General features: G+C 56.3%; 1 protein-coding gene across 4 annotated transcripts in view; it reads left to right on the top strand.

Moving 5' to 3' along the window:
- Positions 1-19,165, top strand: part of INPP5A (inositol polyphosphate-5-phosphatase A) — a 180,801-nt gene that overhangs the window by 102,844 nt on the left and 58,792 nt on the right. For all 4 annotated transcript variants that reach the window (XM_081251364.1, XM_081251363.1, XM_081251365.1 and 1 more), the window contains exon 5: positions 16,686-16,749. In XM_081251364.1, coding sequence (XP_081107490.1) covers positions 16,686-16,749 — 64 coding nt within the window. The remainder of the gene's footprint in view (positions 1-16,685; positions 16,750-19,165) is intronic.

The raw sequence follows: 19,165 nt of genomic DNA, 5'->3' as shown, positions 1-19,165 counted from the left end.
GGGTGTGGGGAGGGGCCAGGAAGAAGCTCCTGGGGCGGGGGGGTGCAGGAAGTGGCCCACGCGCAGCCGTGTGGTGTAAGGAGTGGTCCCCATCGCGGCCGCGGCTCCCCCGCCCACCACAGGCTGATCACACAGCTGCCCGCCCCGGTGTCCCCAGGCTGTCCCCCACCTACATAGCGCTCACTGTGTGCACAGGGTCACGGCTGTATTGATGTGATTCCTTGGTGAAGGGGCCCCTGTTCCTTTGCCCAAAGCCCCGCTTGGGGCAGTTTTCCTGATCCAGGTGGTTGTTTGTCTCTGCTTCCATCTCACCACTGTGGGCTGCTGGCAGGGCCCTTCCCTCACCCTCAGACGGCTCTCTGGGTGGGAATCGGGCTGGGCTCTCGGTGGCAGCGACAGGGCCCGGGTGGCGATCAGTCAGGGGCAGACAGGTGTGATGGAGCGCGTGTCACCCGCCGCCTGGAAACAAATGCAGCTCCTGGAATGTCCTGGTGAACAAGTGAAAAATTGTAAAGCTCTTAAGGACTTCCAGGCTTGTTAGCATTTTTTGACAGGAAATCAGTGAAGCAGTGAACATAAAGAGTGGTCCCGCCGCCTCACGGTTTACCTGTTGTCCATTCATTCAGCCTGAGTGACGCGCCCCCCGCCCCCCAGTCCTGAGCTCAGCCAGATTACCAGGCCCCCCGTCCTTCTCCCGGGACCCTGCGCCACTGCGCCGGGGCTCCAGCCTCATGCTCCCAGGGGACCCCCAGGGGACCCCCAGGAGCAGACCCCTCCTCTGACGCCTGCAGCTGGACAGCAGACTCCGGGAGCTGAGCCCCAGGAGTGTGGCCCTTTGGGTTTCACAGCGCGTTCCCAGAGGAGGGCGGGCACAGGGTCCCGTGAAGGCCTGGTGAGGTGGGGCTTCCTGAGGCCTCCCCGGGGCTCCCGGGGAGGTGGGCATCGGCCAGCCTTCCGTGTGGGCGACGCCTGAGTTCCTGTGACGGGTGGGCTGGGGTCCAGGCGGAGCTCGGGGTGGTGTGGGCTGGCCGGGCTCTGCCTTGTAGACCGTCCGCAGCCCGTCGAGGAGAGCGGGGTGCAGGGTCTCCGGGGAAGGACGGCCTGCCGCGGGCCAGCGCCCGGCTCGTGCCCAATGCGTGCACGGAGCTGCATCTGCCATCCGGGCGTTAGTCCTCAGGCTGGACCATGAGGGTGGCCAGTGCAGGGCTTCGCTGGCCGGTCTCCGGTTGTCCTGTGCCTTCATCCCCAGGCCACGTGTGTGAACAGCACAGCCTGGTGCCCGCCACGCGCAGCCAGCTAGCAGAGGTCCTCATCTGTGTCCGGGCCTCGTGGTGCCCGTGGGTTGTAACTCAGTGGGGGACGTGGCCATCGGGCTCCGCGTGTCGGCCACATCCTTTCTGGATTTATGTCTGTTAGACTGTGCTGCTTCCTGTTGGTCCCAGCCCTGTCCCCCAAAAGAGAGGAAATGGCGTCGGGCAAGCCCAGTGCTGGGGTCCCGCCAGGGGGCCGTCTGCAGCTGCTGTCTGCGGTGGCGCGTTGTGGCTCTCAGGGCCGGTGCTGGATCAGGGCCCCCATTGGCGGGGGACTTGTTGGCAGGGGCTCCACACCCCCCTGTGCAGCCGGGTGCTGAGCCGTCAACAGGCCGCCCCTCCCTGCCCAGAGCTTTCCGAGGTGGTGGCTGGGCACCAGTGTCTCCGGGCTGCACCCTTCAGGGTGTCCCGCCAGCTGAGCTGTTCCTACTCCGGGCCCGTCGGACAGGAGGAAACGAAAAGCGGACGGAGCTCGGCAACTGTATGTGCGTCCCGTGTTCCCTGCAGAATTCCTGGCATTTTCAGAAAGGCCCACGGTGTCGAGCCCGTCACCTTCCACCTGGAGCCACCCTCCCGGGTGCCTTGTGTCCCGAGAGCCCCGGACACCACCTCTGAGACGCGCACAGATAGCTGTCCGGGATTTGCTAGATAAATAAATGTTGGTGAGGCAGATGAATCACCAGAGAATGGATGCATGGCAGCGAATGAATAACCTGCAAGTATCACACAGATACTTGACTTTCGAGTCAGTGTGTCCCATGGTTTTCCCTTGATTCTGTATCTCTCGCCTTTCAGAAGTCCTGCTTTTTAACTATTACAAGGAAAAGTGCGTTGAGGTCTGGGGTTTTCCTCGTTGTATGATTGTGTTCCGGGTTGAAAGGAGGAATGTCTGCGCCCTGACGGCCCCTCCCCGCGTCTGCCTTAAACTCGAGTAATCGTGTGTCCGGCTCTCCTCCACGTTGTGGTTGATTCTAATGCATCCTTAAAAATCCCTTCCTGTCTACTTCCTCACCTTCGAACGTGATAATCTGTAGCCGGGATGTTTGCAGTTAGAAGCCGAAGCGGGGAGCCACGTGCAGACACGCTGCTACGCCTGCGTGGGTTTTCCACTGTATCCTGCTGGCGGGACGGTGAGGACAGGGAGGTTGTCACGTCGACAGACGGGCAGCAGTCAAGGCCCGTCCGACATGCAGGCCACGGTGGGGAAGGGCCAGCCACAAGCTCCCTCCTCTGCAGAAAGTGGAGGGACGTTCAGGCGACGGAAGGCTGCAAAGCCCGGTCAGCTGCCCTGGATCGGGGAGGCCCTGGCCCCCCGCGGCGGCTCTCCTGCTCCCGGCCGCCTTCTGGGGTGGCCCAGTGTCCACGATGGCCCAAGGAGGCCCTGGGAGATGGGTCGGAGGCTGCTACACTTCTCTCTTCATCTTGATATTAATGTTTGGTTGTCGGCTTTTATTGGGGATTTGAAGGATGAGGCCCAGGGACGGCAGGGGTCCCCTTGGAGCAGCCCCTGCAGTGCTGTGGACACCGTCCCCCGTGTGTGCCCCCCCGCCCCACCGTAAGTGGCTCAGGTGGAGAAATACCTGTGCAGGAGAATTAGTCAGGGGGTCTGACTTGTACGCTGGGCCCAGTGCTCCAGGTACTGGGCGAGCAAAGGTGATTTTTCGTTTGTTTAATTTTTTTTTTTATTAATCCTCCACTCCCACCCGCCACTCACGAAAAAAATGGCCGGACACATCTTTCCGGGCTGGGGCCAGGCCAGCCGGGAATGGGCAAGGCTGAGGTCTATGTATCAGTTTACGAGAGCCCGCAATGCATGATGTGACTGTGCCCGTCTAAAAATGGCTGCCACGAGCGTCAGCAGACGTTACACTGCGACCTGAAGTGGCGGGGGGGCTGCGGCCCCATTTGGGTCAGAGCTGCGCTATTTAATAAATGGGCGCTCTTGTTCCAACCATCGAAATTATTTAAAGGGTTTTCAGAAGAGGGAGAACAAATCAAATCAAATCACAACTGTTGTATCTCATTCCGGAGTCAAGTGTAGTTTTTAAAACGTGGGCCTTGTATAGCATCTCCTCCCAGTTTTCATCTATTAGCACGATAATTGAGTTTGTAGCTGGAATTAAATTTATCAAATCGTGTTATCCTCTTTAGAAATTGGAGAGGTAGCCTGGCAGGGCGCGGCAGAGTTAATCCGCTTTGCTGAAGCCCCCGGTGGCTCCACGAGGCCCATCCAGGCAGCTCAGACATCTTCCTGTCACCCTGGACACGCTGTAATTTCTCCTCAATCCCTTGTGCAAATAATGACATTTGAATCGAGCATTAACAGGCTTAATTACTTTAAAATTGTCATTTTAATTTACACTGATATAGTATTGATCATACAAGCAGAGATTAAGCTGTTCAGTGGAGCGGATGATGGGGAATTAAACATTACAGGGCCCTCCAGGGGCTGCGAGCTGCCCAGCGAGAGCGGAAGAGGGATGACGCTTCTCGGTAATGAACTGGCAGTATGCGGGGACATGAATCTCGGGCTCCTGGAAAAGTGGAAATAATGGGGTTTGGGAGGCATTGGCAGGTTATTCATTCGCTGCCATGCATCAATTCTCCGGTGATTCATCTGCCTCACCAACATTTATTTATCTAGCAAATTCCGAGCTGTGACCTTCTGGCTGAGCACATCGACCAGAAGTTGCAGTGGAGATTTTTCAGGTGTAACTTTTGTAAGTGTTTGTTATGTTTTCTTATGTCTCTGTCACACCCAACAGACGCCTCCGTCTTTCAGATGCACTCGGGATCTGGGCCGCGTGGCGCCAGCGGGACTGGCGGGGCCGGTTTAAGTGTCACTGGTCCCTTTTTAGACGACACGACTTGAGAGTCTTGCATTTTCACCAAGGAAGGCTTGGCCCTTTGCCTCCTTCCAGTTCGGCTTTAAGTTTTCTTATAGTCAGAGCGACCCCCGACCGTACCGGTGCTGCTGGTGGAGAGAGCGTGGAAATGAAGCAGAACATCCCCTTTGCAGAAGCAAGCACGCTGACACCCTCCTCCCGGCTCGTGCCAGAGCACATCACATATCTTAACCTCAAACCGTTTCACTCTGTAGAGGTTACGTAATAAAAACTTAACGTGATTGATTTTATAGCTCAGCAGGGAAAAATGAAAATCTTGATCACTGTCCACGATGGCTTTATTTTAAACAGCGGCCTAGAGATTTAATTAGAGCCTGATCAGGGAGGTGAAGAAATGCTGCTCCCTCGCTCAGGAGAAGCGTGGATTTGCACTTGGGAGCGTTAGAAGGGCTTATTGTTTCTCCTCAGTGTGACTTAAAAGCTTGTTTTCCATTTTACTTATTCTTGACTAGCTCACTGATCTTCAGCCCTCAACAGTAGCACTTTTTGTTTCGTTGAGTTCGGTGGCTTTCTGCAAAAATGGCCGCGCTCTGATGCATCACGAGCGCTACTCGCTTTTATTGGGCACCTACTGTTTGCCAGGATTGTTCTGAAAGCGTGACCATGATTCCCCCATTTTATAGCTGGGGACTTGGGGACAGAAAGGCCCAGAAACACTAGTGACTGGACCTGGTGGGCAGTCCAGAGGGTCACGGGCACGGCCCCTGCAGCCCCGCCCGAGGCGCAGATAGGCGGTAAAGAGAGGGAATGCACACGCGTGTTACCTTAACCCTCCGCTTTTAGACCTACCAGCACATCCTTACAGAGGAGGACGGGGCCGCAGTGACCCGGGTTCATAAACTAGTCAGGACGATTCCCAAGGACGCTCCTGGGACAGGTGGCCGTGCTCTGTCGGGCCCTTTTCCTTGACAGCCGTGGGAGAGTGACGGCCAGTCCTCCGTGCTCTCGCCAAGCCTCACTGGAGTGGCGTCGACGCGCCCGTCAGCTGGTCAAGGGCGGGGCGCGAGGCAGCCGGTGGGGCGGACTCCAGGAGGGCTGTCCTCTCTGACACGGGACGAGGTGCCACCAGAGGCTCGTTGAGACTGTCCGGGCATGGGGATGACGGGCTTGCAGCGCTGGGCTCTTGGCTGTGAGCCCCGGGGCAGCCGGGCTGCGTCGCGGCCCTCCCAGGTCTCGTTACATGTGTTTCCCGAGGTGGCCCTGCTCTCCTCGTTGGGGTCGGGGCTGAGGCTGCACATCACACAGTGACTCAGTGGCTCCCAGTGGAAGTAGTGTGGTGCGTGCACACAGCAAGGCCTGCCCTCCGTGCCCTCACTGCCCCCAGCACTCGAGGGGCGTCCTGCGTCCCTGCCCAAGTGGCCCCCACCCTCCCTGCAGTCTCTGCAGCCCCTGAGCCCCCTGGTCCTCGGGCCGCCTCTGGCAAAGCCCAGGCCCACAGACCTCCTCCCGAGAATCCCCTCTCCCGCCAAAGCCTGGCGCTGCCCCCAGGCCTCCGGATCCGCCTTCTGCCCTGGCCCCGGCCCCGGGCCCCCCGTGTCCCCCTCACCACTTCAAGCCCCGTCCCCTTCCCGCCAGCGTCCACCCGCATGTCAGACCCTCCCCCCAGTCGTCTGCCAGTGACTCTGTGACCAGTGGGCAGGCAGGACGTGTGAGGCCCCGGCCACTGAGGAGAGGGTGCCCCTGGGCCTCGTCCACCCCATCCCGACCGTGCAGGACGTTGGGCTCACGGCTGGGGGCTCGGTGGCCTCCTCGGAGGGGCCGTCAGGAGTCCCCGCACCATCGGTTTTTCTCGTTGGGCCTGATTGTCCCCATCAGCACACAGGCCCGTGTTTCTCTCTTTTATGGAAAAAAGCTCTCCTGACCTTCTCCTCCCCTCGATTCTCTATCCTGGGGAAGCACTGATTTCTCTTACTTCCTAAGGGAAGGGAGCTCCGCGGTGCCGGGGGGAGTGCAGGCGGGGAGTGGGGGAGTGGTTGTCGTGCTGCTTCTCCGTGACCTCGTCAATAGGGTCAGTAGGTCCCATTCCTGTCGAGGCCGCAGGGGGCGACTGTTGTGACCTGGCCTCAGAGAGAGGCAAGGGAGGAGGGGCCTTTCTTTCACATTATGGGCATCACGCTACCCGCGTGGTGTGAAATGTGAGGTGCGTGGGAGCCACCGCCTTCCTGCCTTTATCTGGTGCAGCGGGGGGCGGGCAGCAGGCTCACCAAGGGGGCGACGCAGGGACACATGGGAGCCTCTGCCGGCTGACCGCCCCTCCCTGCTGTGCCATCGTGTTCCCCGGGCCATAGCAGGGGCTCCGCGTGGTGGGAGAAGCTTCTCACCATCTGACTGGCCTGGTGGTCAACTCTGAGCCGCTGTGTCCCGATCCGGCGCCGCCCGCTGCGGGTCAGAGCGGCCCTAAAACGCAGACATGGGGCACACCTCCCACGCCACCAAGGGGGGCCCAGGAACGGGACTGGGGTCCCCAAATCAGGAAGAGCAGGTGTGGGAGGTGAGCTCGGGGCTCTGCCGCGCTCTGAACCCCTGGGCTGCTCACGCCCCGAAGAGGGGGAGGGGAGGAAGGTGGGCTGGAGCCAGGGCGCAGCGGCGGACGGTCAGCGTCGGGGCGCGACCTAGAGGCCGGTCAGGTGAACGCGGGCTCCGAAGCCTGAGGACCGGTGTTTGGAGTGGGCGGGGCCCTGACTCCAGGAAAGGACAGGAGGCCGCGTGGCTGGTGCTCGTTTAAGGACACTGTGGCACGTGGTCTCTCACAGACCTTTGTAGGCAGATTGGACCAGGCACCCCTACAAATGAGGCTTTCCTGGTGTGTTTGCCCATATGGCAAGGCTAGAAACTGCAGAGCTGAAGACAAGATTAATGAACTGCAGGTGGGCCAGCAGAAAATGGTGAAAGGAATCGTGGAAAGACAAAGGGTGGGGTGGGAGGTGTGTGGTCTGACAGACGTGGAATCGGAGCTGAGGGGAACGCTGAGGGCATCAGAAGTCGTGTTTGAACAGAGAATAAGTGACAGTTTCTAGCATATAAGAGACAAACACACAAACTCAGCAATCCCAATGAGCCCCAAACAGGATAAAAAAAAAAAAAATCTGTGTCCAGACAGATCATAGTAGAACTGAACAGAACCCTGGACAAAGGGGACTCTTTAAAAGCTGCCGTGGGGCAAAGACGGGTCCCTCCCAAGAGGCAGCGGTGACGCCGACGGCCGCCTTCCCAGCCAAGGCCGCGTCCCAGAAGGAAGCTGCCGGCGTAGGATCCCAGATCCACAGAACACCTTCAGGATGGAAGGTGAAATCGACGTTTTTATTCAAATGAAACCAAAAAGGATTTGTCACCAGCAGACCCACCCAAGGGGCAATAAATCCTGAAGGACATTCTTCTTGCGGAAGGAAAAGGACCCCAGGTGGAAAGTAGAGGCTGGAGGACCGAGGGCGGTGAGCACGTGTGGGGCGAACGTGGTGGGAAGATTGCCTGCAGTGTAGAGGCGGGGTTGAAACCCACCAGCACCAGCACCAGCACCAGCACCAGCAGGCGGTGGTGTCAGTGGAATCAGTGTCTACAGGGCTCTGCCATGTTGAAAAAGGGCTGTGAGGCTTGAGCAGCTGGGGTCCTGCGAGCCATGCCCTTTGCAGATGCTGCTGTTTTAGCATTTCTGTGAGCTCAGGACTGGGTTAAATTATTTGAAACAGAAGTAGATGGCAGTTTCCCAATATAATTGAAGTTTAAAAATCAATTAAACCTTTTTAGTAGCATTTTATATTCCCAGGCTTTTCTGATGGCAGAAGGTAGTTTGTAAACAGCGTGCATCCGTGTTGGCTGGCTCTTAAAGTGCATTTTACTTCTCTTAATCCTACATCCATGATGCTCATAGCCTATTTCTCCAGAACATCTGTAGGAATGAAATTGTAATTGAAAAGCTAATGATTTTTGGAAGACAAAAGATGAGAGTCAGAGCTGTTTTAATAATTATGATGCAAACGCTCTACATAATTTAATTGGGATAAAAGTTTATTGATTTACTTTGGTAATCATTTAGCCATGGACCTATGACAACAAATTTCATAATTAAAACTAGTCGTTATTTTAAGTCTGATATTTTTCTTTGCTCATTATCAAAACTTTCCATTTGCAAGGTATTATTATTGAAAAGAACATTCATACTGCAAAGGAATCTCATTTGGGGACAAAATACTTAGGTGATGTAAAGTTAAAGATGGTTTGGGGGTGCTTGCTGAGGGGCTCGAGGTCTGCGGCATTTCTCACCATTGCCTTGGAGGTTGATGGGCCCACAGCGTGAATTCTGTCTCGTGGACGGATTTACTTTCCCACCTGCTGCCAGGCTTCAGCTCCCGGAACTTGTTAAATCAGGCCAAGTCAGTAGCATTTCCCTTTTGAAAAGGAAGGTCCAAGATACTGCCTTGAACAAAAGCGAGTGATTCTGTGGGGGGAGGAGGGTGTCGGGTCGCGGACAGGGGCATCTGAGAGCGTCTCCCAGGTGCTGGGTGTGTCCGGGGCCCCCACGAGTCCCTGCCCTCGGGGAGCAGCAGCTGTCTGGGATCCTCGGCTGCAGGATCCTGCCAGAATTTCTTCCACATCACCACTGCCCCGAGCTGTGGGATCTGGGCTCGGTGCCCAGGCCCGGGCACTCAGTGTGCCGGCGGGTCAGGCCCCGTGGCCATGCCCCCTCAAGACCACCCCCAGGACTCCTCCTGCCCTTGTCCTGTCCTCTTCCCTGACTGTGCCTGGTCCCCGCTGACCATTCCTGGTCCCCACTAACCATTCCTGGTCCCCACTGACCCCCTATTCTCATGACCTCCCTGTGTCCCCGCTGACCTCCCGGGTTCCTTACTGACCTCCCCGTGTCCCCACTGACCTTCCCGTGTCCCCGCTGACCTGCCGTGTCCCTGCTGACGGCCCCCTGTCCCCTGCCCTTTGCACTGGCTCTTGTCCCTCCTGGGGGGCTCTCCACACACCAAGCATCCCATTTACATCTGGGCCCAAACGTCTGTCCTGGACTCCGGGCCTGATGTCCCCCTGAGGTGTCTTAGGGCCATTTCAGCCCCAGCTTGTCCAAAGCTGGACGCCTTCCCTCCCAAACTCTCCCCGTCTCAGGTGATGGCAGAGCCCACCTCCAGCTGCCTGGGCAGCACCCTGGCTCCACCTGTTCTGTCAGGACGTCCCGGGGATAGTGCCCCCCGCTCAGAAGCTGACCGTCCCTGCGAGGCCCACGTCACCGCCCCATGCCCCGCACCGCCCTCAGGCTCTCAGGCCAGACTTTGCGCTGCCTGAGCGCGGCTCGATATGGTGCAGACCGTTTGCGGGGTGCGTGGGTTCTCTGGGAGGGCTGTCCTGGGCCCACGGTCACCATGCGCAGGTCAGGGTGGGACCAGAGTCCTTGCAGCGCGGGGCCGTGGCGATGTGCCCTGCCTGCAGCCCGCCTGCGAGGCCGTCTGGTGACACGTCAGCCCTCTTCACGCGGCCACTGGGAAGGGTTAGCGGCATGTCACCCTGGTGGGGTTTGTCGCGGGCCAGGGGACGCTGAGTGGCCATCGCCGCGGTTTGCCTCCCGTCAGGACAGCAGTGCCTGCACTGGGTACTGGGCAGCCCAACGGGGGACAGCGCTGTGACAGGGCTCGGCGCCCGGGGCACAGCACGCCAGCCGCCCTGGTGCACGCTTTGTAAAATGCTTTTTAATTCAGCAACGGAACATCATTAACTTCGTAAGTGGATGAATACAGTGGACAACCGATTTGATTAACTTCTGGTGCCGCAGTCGGCGGGAGACCAAATGACATTACGCACGTCCCTGGCGCAGGCGGGCTGCCTGGAGTGGGGCTGCAGGGTCAGCGGGGGTCCGGGGGCGTCCTTCCACGTGTAGCCCACAGGCTGACGTGGAGAGTCAGTCAGTTCCTGTTCGAGGTCGCAGAGCTGCTCGGAGAAGCAGCAACACCTCAGCGCAGCGTCCCCGCAGGCCTCCTTCTTGTGACGTGGGCTGACACGGCCAGTCGTGCCTCCTTGTCCAGTTAGGCTGCCCGTCCGAGAGTTTATTATACGGAGAAGATCAATGAAGCTCTGCATTGATGGAAGCAAGAGCCTTGTTTCATTTATTATTGTTTATAATCTAATGAATGTTACAGTAACTTTGCTTTGATTTATTACTCCATCTATTAAATTGTTTTAAAACCCGGAGTCTTGGGGCTTACTCTTGTGAAATGGTTGTTCCCCTTAACCGTGAAACTGCGTTATTCTTCGCAGTCAGGCTCAGCTTCTTGGAGGCGCTGGAGGCTGCGTGTTAGGTTGTCCTTTGAACTCTGCACGTTGGCTCCAGAGCCGTGGACCCATCTCTCATCGGGGTGCCCTGCGCCTCTGTGACTCTCTCGTTTGACCTGTGGATTCGTGCCATGTGCCAGGCCTTGTGCTGGGGACTCAGAGGTGACCAGACCACCCTCAAGGAGCTCCCTCTGCTCCTGATAAAGAAGGGAATAAGCACACAGCCAGAGTGGGCAGCACTGCAGAAGGACAGGGCTCTGCGGGGAGGCGGTCCGGGAGGGCTGCTCAGAGGAGGCAGCATTTCCATGGGCCTCGTGGTGCCCATGAGGCTCTATTCCCGTGGAAACCTGTGACCTCAGGCTCTCATGAGAAGAAGCTGGCACAGCAGGTAATGCCTTGATGACGGCAGAACTTGGCCATCTCCAGGCCTGGAAGGGCCAGTGTGGTCAGAGCTCTGTGAGCTGGGTGGGCTCACAGAGGAGGGAGGGTGAGGAAGGGTGGCTGGAGAGCAGAGGAGTGCAGGCCAGACTCCTGGAGGCCCCGGCAGTGGGGGGGAGGGGCGGGGGAGCAGTGGATGGAGCAGGGGTCCCGCCTGGTGTGGGGCAGGGGAGGTGAGAGACACGTTTCTGTGACCGCGGCGTTCACGCGGGGAGTGGGCGTTTGGGGCGGAGGTGGCGGTGGAGAAGCAGCGGGAGGCGTCCAGAGAGAACGAGGTTTCCAGTGGGAGCAGGAGGGGGACCGACGCCCTAATGTCCTGAGTCGGAGAGGCTGGACTCCTGCGGGAAGTCACGTGGGGACTGAGTGCCCTGCACTGGAGGCTGGCCTCCGGGGCGGGCGCTGCAGGGTGAGCTGGCGGCTGCTGCCACGTGGAGCTGGGGAGGAGACCCCGGGGAGGCCGAGAGTGGTGTCCTGACACCCATAATGAAGGCCGTGCAGGAGGGCAGGTCGGTGACAGGAGGACAGGTCCCGTGTTGCTGGGAAGCTGAGGGTCCCAGAAAGTCTCCTGTGGATTTGCAGCTGGGCTGTCACGGAGACTTGGCTTAGCGATTTCAGTGGGTGGTGAGGACAGAGACAAGGCTGGGAACAGGCAAAACCCTGGGCACGGCACAGCAGACAGAATCCAGCGTGGTGTAAACATGTGCGTCGTGAGCAAGCCAGGCCAATGACAAGAATGCAAGGCTGGCTTAACATTTTAAAATCTCTTAAAACAATTCACTGCTTTAACCATCCAGAAACCAGACCTCAATATGGTTAAAGATATATCATGTTTATGGGCAGGAAGACTGCGTAGTATCACAAAGACGTCAGCTGTCCCCAAGTCAGTCTGTGTTTGTAACCCTAACCCCAGCAGGATGTTTTGGGTGTAATTTGGCAGTTGTTCCGGAGTTTTATATGCAAGTATAAAGGGCCAAAAATCACAGAAACAGTTGTGAAGAAAAGCAAAACGGGGCATTTATTTATGGTACTAAATATCAAGACTTATTATAAAGCTAAACTAGGAAAAAGTGCTATTAGAAATAGACCAATGGAACAGAACCAAGAGCCCAGAGAACAGATCCCCAAACGGATGGAAAAGTGGTAAAGGAGTCGTCACATACGTGATGGGGAAACCGGACAGTATGGAATTCCATATGGAATGAAGTAACGCTAGATCTCCCCTTGCGCCATACCCACGAATAAGTCCCTGTTATTGTAAAAACCTAAATGGGAAAGAAACAACCTTACACGTTTTACATGGAATATTGAGACTCATTGTGGGGTCAGGCTAGGGAACTGTTTCCAAACAAGACATAAAGACGAAACCCTAAAGGACTATATGTTGGCTAATTTGACTACCTTAAAAATAAAGGCTTTCATTTCGTGAAAGATACCATAAAAAATTGACTAAGTAAGACACAGAGAGTGGGGGAATTCCCTGTAATACAAGTAGTAGACAAGGGAAATAGAAAATAAGCAAAGGATAAGAATAAGGTGTTCGCAGGAGAAACCCAAGTTTCCACTCCTCTTAAAAAGAGGTGCTCAGCTGCGCTAGCCTAAGAAAAACGCGAGTAAGACAACAGCGATGTGTAATCTCACCCCAGTCGGCTGGCGGAGATCCAGGTGTGCCGGCACCAGGTCCTGGCAAGGGTGTGGGGCAGCAGGCACTGCTGGGCGCCGTGTAGAAACCTGCGTGGAAGGTGCCCATCCACCGTGACCCAGAAACCCCAGCCACGTGTCACATACACGTACACGCACGTTTAATGCACCCGGGTGTGTATCTCTCCCATGTGCTCAAGGACACCGTGCAATGTTCGTTTTAGTATTGGTTCTAATAGTGAAAACATTGGAAGCAGTCTTCATGTCCAACAGCAAAAGTGGATAAATAACTTGCAGTATTATTGTATATTGGATCTTGTAGCATTAAAAATAAGCTCATGTTACATGTTGCAACATCGAACGTTTCTAAAATAGAACTTTGAATGGAAAATAAAACAAGTTCCTTAGTCAGAGCAATGTTGAGGAAAAGACATGGAGCTGCAAGGATCAGACTCCCTGAGTTAAGACTATACTACAAAGATACAGTCATCAAAACAAGTTCCTGAGGAGGGAGGAGGTACGATGGTGCAGATAAAGTTGGTGAAGGCTCTGAGCCCTTGCAAGGGTGCCTTTGACCTTGGTCATCGACACTGAAGATGGCAGCCACCTCTGGGGGGACAGTTGCGTTGGGAGTGTCCAGCACAGCGGGCACCTTGGAAGTCCCCACACGACCTCAGGCCTTTCTAGAGCAGTGACACCCGTGTGCGCCTGCTTATCGCCCTGCTCCCCCCGTAACCCCCATGCTGAGTTTTGTGCCGATCGCTTTATTCCTTCGTTCTGTTTAAACGCACTCTTTTGATTGTGTTTCTGTTATCCTGGCACCACGCCCTGTGAAGTTTCAGGAACTATCCTCTTTCTCAACATTGCGAAGCCCCTCTGTGGTTTTTGGTGTGACTTGCTTGTTCTCCTTGCTGTGTCGTGCTCCACTGTAGGACTGGATCACGAGTATCTGTCTTCACGTTGTTAGGCGTTTGGTTGCTGGGTCTGTTGGTGTTTCTGGCAGTGCCGCCTGCCTTCCCATGCGTGTGTCCTGAGAGCCCCGGCTTCTGAGAGAGAGCTCTGTGTGTGTGTTTATGCACGGCTTCCCTTGGGTGTAAACTAGCTGTGAGGCCGTGGAGCTATCCGTCTCCCCATGGCTGTGTGCTCAGAGCTTGCGGGTCCCCCGTGTTACGAGGGATCCACAGCCAGCCTGGGTGCACATCACAGCCTCTCGTGTCCTGAACTTTGTTCTCCGAGGGTGGAGATGTTTGCATCTGATCCTGATGGAAAGTCAGTGCTGAGCTGAGCACAGCTGCTTCCCTGACACCACAGCGCGTGTGCACATGCAGGGCCGTACCTCATTTGGGGGCCCTGTGTCCACGGGGCGCTGTCTGCTCCCCGGGATGGAGCAGGTGACATGTCAGGGGTTCATCATAATCTCCAAACCAAGGGGCCTTTCCAGCCGTGAGTCATTCACGCCCATTGATTCTAACGTAGAGCAGCTCACGTTCTGTGGTTTGCTGCAGACTGGAGGATTAGTTATCAGCTGTGTCTTAGGAAGTTCTTATCCTCTTCTCAGATGCATTTATTTTATTTTTTAAAAAAATGACATGTTGAAAATGCTTTATCCGTAGAAACAATGCAATGTAGTGCCTTCCGGGAGGAGCTGTGTTGCATTTAAAGGCAGTTGGCCTTCCTGATGGGCAGATTCCCTGGCCCTAGGCTGTGTGTGACCCCCTGGCACGCCCTCTCCTGTCCTAGAATGCAGCAGCTGGCTTCTCGGAGAGCCCCCGACCTGGGGGACGGCGGTGGGTGTTCCCTGAGACTTGGAGGAGGGAAGCTCCCTTCTGCAGGCGCCCTGGGAGCTGAGACCCAGCCTTCCTGTTCCCACGGTGCCCTCAGAGGCACTGTTAGCGCCTTGGGGTCGTGCGCGAGAAGCACTTGTATGGTTTCCTCTTTCATTGTATCTGGAGAAGAAAATTTCGCTCCTGTGCCCCTTCCTGCTCAGTCGATTTGACTTGAGGGTTCGGAACTGTCTGAAAGCCAACTGGACGCGGGGGCCGAGGGCTAACCTGTACCTGGGCCTCTAACGTTGGCGCAGAAATGATCGGTTAATGAATGTCTGATCTGTTTGCATATAAAAGGTGGAGGGGTGTTTCCAAGGAGTAGCTTTTGCCGGTGAGTCCCCGGCCCGCGGCAGGTGGGTGGCGGCTCCGTCCGTGGTGCCCTCCGCAAATCCACGCTTCGCCGACGTCTGTGGATGCGTGGCTTCCTGTCCAGCATGGGGGCCGTCTGCCTGCGGCCCCGTCCCTTGCCCTGGCTCTGTGTACCTGCAGAGCGGCCTGCGGCTTTCAGAGCTCACCTCCCGCAGGCAAACGAGCGCCCAGGTGTGGCCTGTGGTCCCGTCAGCCGTTAGCCGACCTGCTACAGGCAGGGGACTGGCTTCGCAGCACTGCAGACCCTCGAGGATCCAGTGGAGCCGGGCAGGTGGGACCAGGAGCCACACGGGCCGGATCTGGTCCGCACCCAGCACCCCTTCAGAGCCCTGTCGCGAGAACTGTGGCCTTGGGTCCCCGTAGCCGCGGGGCGAGGCCGCCCCTGAGGCCATCTCGCTGCCAGAGGTCAGGGCGCCCGCCCTGTGTCTGCTGCTCCGGGGACACAGGAGCGGCTGGACTGCATTTCGCTAATGGAGAATTAATAAGCACCCTTGACAGTCAGTCAGGTTTATAAATATGTAAAAAGTATTTTAATTGTTTCTAGCAAAACAGGCAAGGAGTCAATACGCTGAGACGTGACGAACACACTGCTGACAGGTGCGGGGTCAGAGGACCCGCGAGCCGGCGTCCCGTCGGCAGGCTGCTTCCCGCCACCTGTCCTCACAGCCTGTGACAAATGGGCCCTGAACTGTATCGATGGAGTCGGTCAGACGTTGAAAAAGTTGAGTTGAACTTTGACTTGAAATATTCGTTAGAGCTAATTATGGATTTTCTGACTCTATGAGTTACAGCTCTGTACCTGCATTGGCAATTTATTTTCCATTTATTTATTGTAAACTTCTTAATATTACGTTAGCTTTATCACAGCCAATGAGGCAATAGTTCAAATCTTTGCAATTGCGTTCTTTACTTACGCTTTTTCTGAGTGCTTTCTTTACCCAAGCAAACGGGAGGATATCCGTTCGCTCGTGGGCGTGTCCTGCCGCGTTCCAGGGTCCAGTGCTGCCCACGCCCCTCTTCTTGGAGGGGCCTTGACCGTCCACGGTCAGAACAGAGAGCGGAGGCTGGTCCTCGCGTGTGTGCGCCGTGGTGCCCAGCTCCTCTCAGAGAGGATTCGGGGCAGAGACCTGATGGGTGAGTCAGGCAAGCAGCACGTGCGCTCCGTTTATTTTGTGCCTGCGCTGTGGGGAGCCTGTCGGCACTGACCACATGCCTGAGTCCCCGTCACACACATGGCTACACACGAAAAAGATGTGTAACTACACACGCACACACACACCCAGTTAAGTCTGAATCCCAGGTAAACAAGTGACTTTGGGCGCCAGATGCCCCATCCCCGCCCCAGCCCAGTCCCTGCACTTTGGCCTTTTCCTGAGGGGGGCGAGCAGGGCTGACTGATGGCCCAGGACAGCTCCCGGCACCCGGCGGGCGCCCCGTGGCTGCTCGTGCTGTTGACCGTGGATGGGCAGGGCCGGTGGCTCCGGAGGCTCTGAGGTTGCAGCTCAGTCCTGAAGGACGAGCAGGTGACTGCAGGGGACTGGACCGGGCGGCGGGCGGCGGGCCTGCCGAGGGGCAGGGGGAGCCACGGCGAGGCTGTGCTGCCCGGAGCGGAGCCGTGTCCTGCACTCAGGAGCCACCCCCTCTGCCCCGACCCTCGCCCGCTGGACCGCTGGACCCCGCAGCGGACGGGAGGCGGTGGGGGGGGCGGGTGCGTCCACAGGGGAGATGCCCACTCGGGCTGGGCTAGCGGCCGGCGCTCCTGGCGTCCTGGGTCGGGAAGTGTCTGCGGCTGCCTGTTGAGTTTGGGGGCTGATTGGGCTGCAGTGAGCTGAACTCCTTTTCTCACCCACAGAGCTTCTTAGTCACCGCTCAGGACTGCTTCAGAAACGCTCCCGGGCTGGCCTCACTCCATTTCTCTGTTTGCTCTACAGGCACTAGGAAGCTTTTACTTTCTTCACGAATCCTTAAAAAACATCTCCCAGTTTGACTTTAAAGGTAAGACTCCACGTGTGCCCTGCTGTCTTCTGGGATCCTCCATCTTGGTGGAGCCCCGACCCCCTGCCCGCTAGTCTGGCTTCTCCTGGTCCCTCCCACCCAGTGTTCCTGCCAGAGCACCGCATGGTCTGGGTTTGATCGAGGGGTTTGCGCAGTCACTAAGCAGGGAATCATGAGGACACCTGCTTTCTGGCTTCTCTGAGGCCGAGGTGGCCGGCCTGTGCTGGGCGGCTTCCCGCTCCCCGTCCCGCCCCGCCCGCGGCTCCCAGCCCGTTACCGCACCTCTGCCACCCCTCACGGCTCTGGCGGGTGACTCTAGCTTTCCTATAATACAGTTAAGAGCAGAGGGAAGTGTTTTGTGTCTGTGTTCTTGCCGAAAGTGAGAAAGTAAAAAAAATGAAAAACACAACTGGAGGATAGCATATTTCAGAAAAAAATGGGCGAGAGCATATGTTTGTGGCCGAGCAGAACATGTAGCCCCGTGTCTAATGGGTAAACACTGTGTGTCTGTACCGAGAAGAGTCACCCAAGATGCTCATGACACGAGGGTGTGTGAGTCTGTCCCCTGATCTGAGGAGCTGCCGTCCCTGCTCCATTCAGTCTGCGGGATGCGTGTGCATTTATCTTCCACGCAGGGTTGTCTCTTCATGTTACATGTAAATCCGTCTGAGCTCCACTTGGGCTGTTGAGCCAGATCACATTAATCTGAGATGCCTCCCGAGGTGAGATAACTGCGGGAGCGGCTGATTATGTCGGTTTGTTCAGATTCATTTTCACCACTCACTCGGGAGACGGATCTCACTCACCAAGCTGGGAAGCAGTGATTCCATCCGCGTTGAGAACAGGGTCCCAGCCAGGAGGTGACTGTTCGCCGGCCCCGTAGCCTGAGCTTCCTCTGCGCTTGAGACGCAGCATCTGCCTTTCCTGCCGAGGAGCTCAGAGCGGCCCAGCAGACCTGGCGGGAGCGGGGCTGGGGCCACTCTTCCCACGACCCTACCAGACGCTGGACGTCGAGTGTCCTGTCCTGTCCTCGGGCCACGGAGCTGTGAGCAGAGGGGCTGTGCAGACACAGCGGCTCTAGACGAATCTGGAACAGAACAGGCTGCGCTTCTAATAAACCTGCACCTCAAACTCCACAGGTGCCACGTCTGTTGAACTTTTCCTTCTTCCAAGTAACCTTGTGCAGACATGTTTTATCACTAAATCAAACTCGTCCTACAGTACCTGGCTGGCCCACAGTTTATTCACAGCTGTACCTTCCATGTACATTTATCTGACTCTAGCAAAACCTCCATGCTGTCAGTGACAAGACCCATGACAAAACGGGCAGCGGCCGTGCCCTGACCAGGCGAACCTGGCAGGAGGCTGTGTCGAGTCTGAAAACACCCCGGGGCGTGGCGTGGCAGGCGTTGCTGCCTACCGATCCCTAGCGCGGGCGAGGCCGGGGTCTCGGGCAGGCTCGCACTTCTGCCTGGAATTGAACTACAGCAAAAGCAATCCAGGTTTGTGAAGTTTGAATCAACTTTTGAAAAGAAACAGCCTGAATTTTAACAAAATGTGTTCCTACTTAGAAACTTGAGATGAAAAGGGATGAAAGGGACTCCAGTTTCTGGTCCAGCATGTGATGAGCTTGGAAGCTGTCACTCAATCCTCATGAGAGACGATCCAAACACGCTGAAAAGAGATGATTCTTCTTAGGTCCCTCAGAGGAGCAAGGTCACAGGGCACACTGCTGCCCCCGAAACAGGGGAGACAGACAGACGGGCCCAGAGAGTCAGAGCCCACTGAGCAGAGAGCACCGCACGGCCAGGACACTAAGAGAGGCCGAGCGTGGGCAGCTGGCGGGGGAAGCGCACCCAGGCTCAGGGCCTACCCTGTCATGGGCTTTACCTCCTGGAAGCTAACCAGGTTCTCACACTGAATATCAAAGAAAAATCCCCAGACATTTCTGGCAGGGGAGGGGAAAGTAGCTATTGTGAAATATGCCCAGACAACTCTGTTCTTCTTAAAGGCCTGCCCTCAGGGAAACCCTGAGCCCAGCCCACTGGGGTCTGATCAGGGCCTAACCAATGGGGGAGGGAGGTAGACGATTGCAGCCTCCTCTAGCCTTGCTGTGCAACCCGAGAGAACAAGAAGAAGAGCAAATTAAATCCAAAATAAGCAGAAGAAAAGAAATAATAAAATTGGAGCATACATCAATGAAATTGAAAACAGACACTCAGAGAAAACTAATGAAACCAAAAGCTAGTTCTTTGAAAAGATCAATAAACTTGGTAAACCTTTAGCCAGGCTAGCCAAGAAAAAAAGAAGACACAAATTACTAGTATTAGAAATGAGAAAGGGGTCATCAGTACTGATCCTGTGGACATTAAAAGGATGATCAAGGTATATTGTGAACAAGTCTATGCATATAGAT

The sequence above is a fragment of the Mesoplodon bidens genome (genome assembly GCF_964165515.1).
Source record: "Mesoplodon bidens genome assembly, chromosome: 1".
Lineage (NCBI taxonomy): Eukaryota > Metazoa > Chordata > Mammalia > Artiodactyla > Ziphiidae > Mesoplodon > Mesoplodon bidens.
Note: the sequence above shows the minus strand (reverse complement) of the source record. Positions and strands in the feature narration are given on the sequence as shown.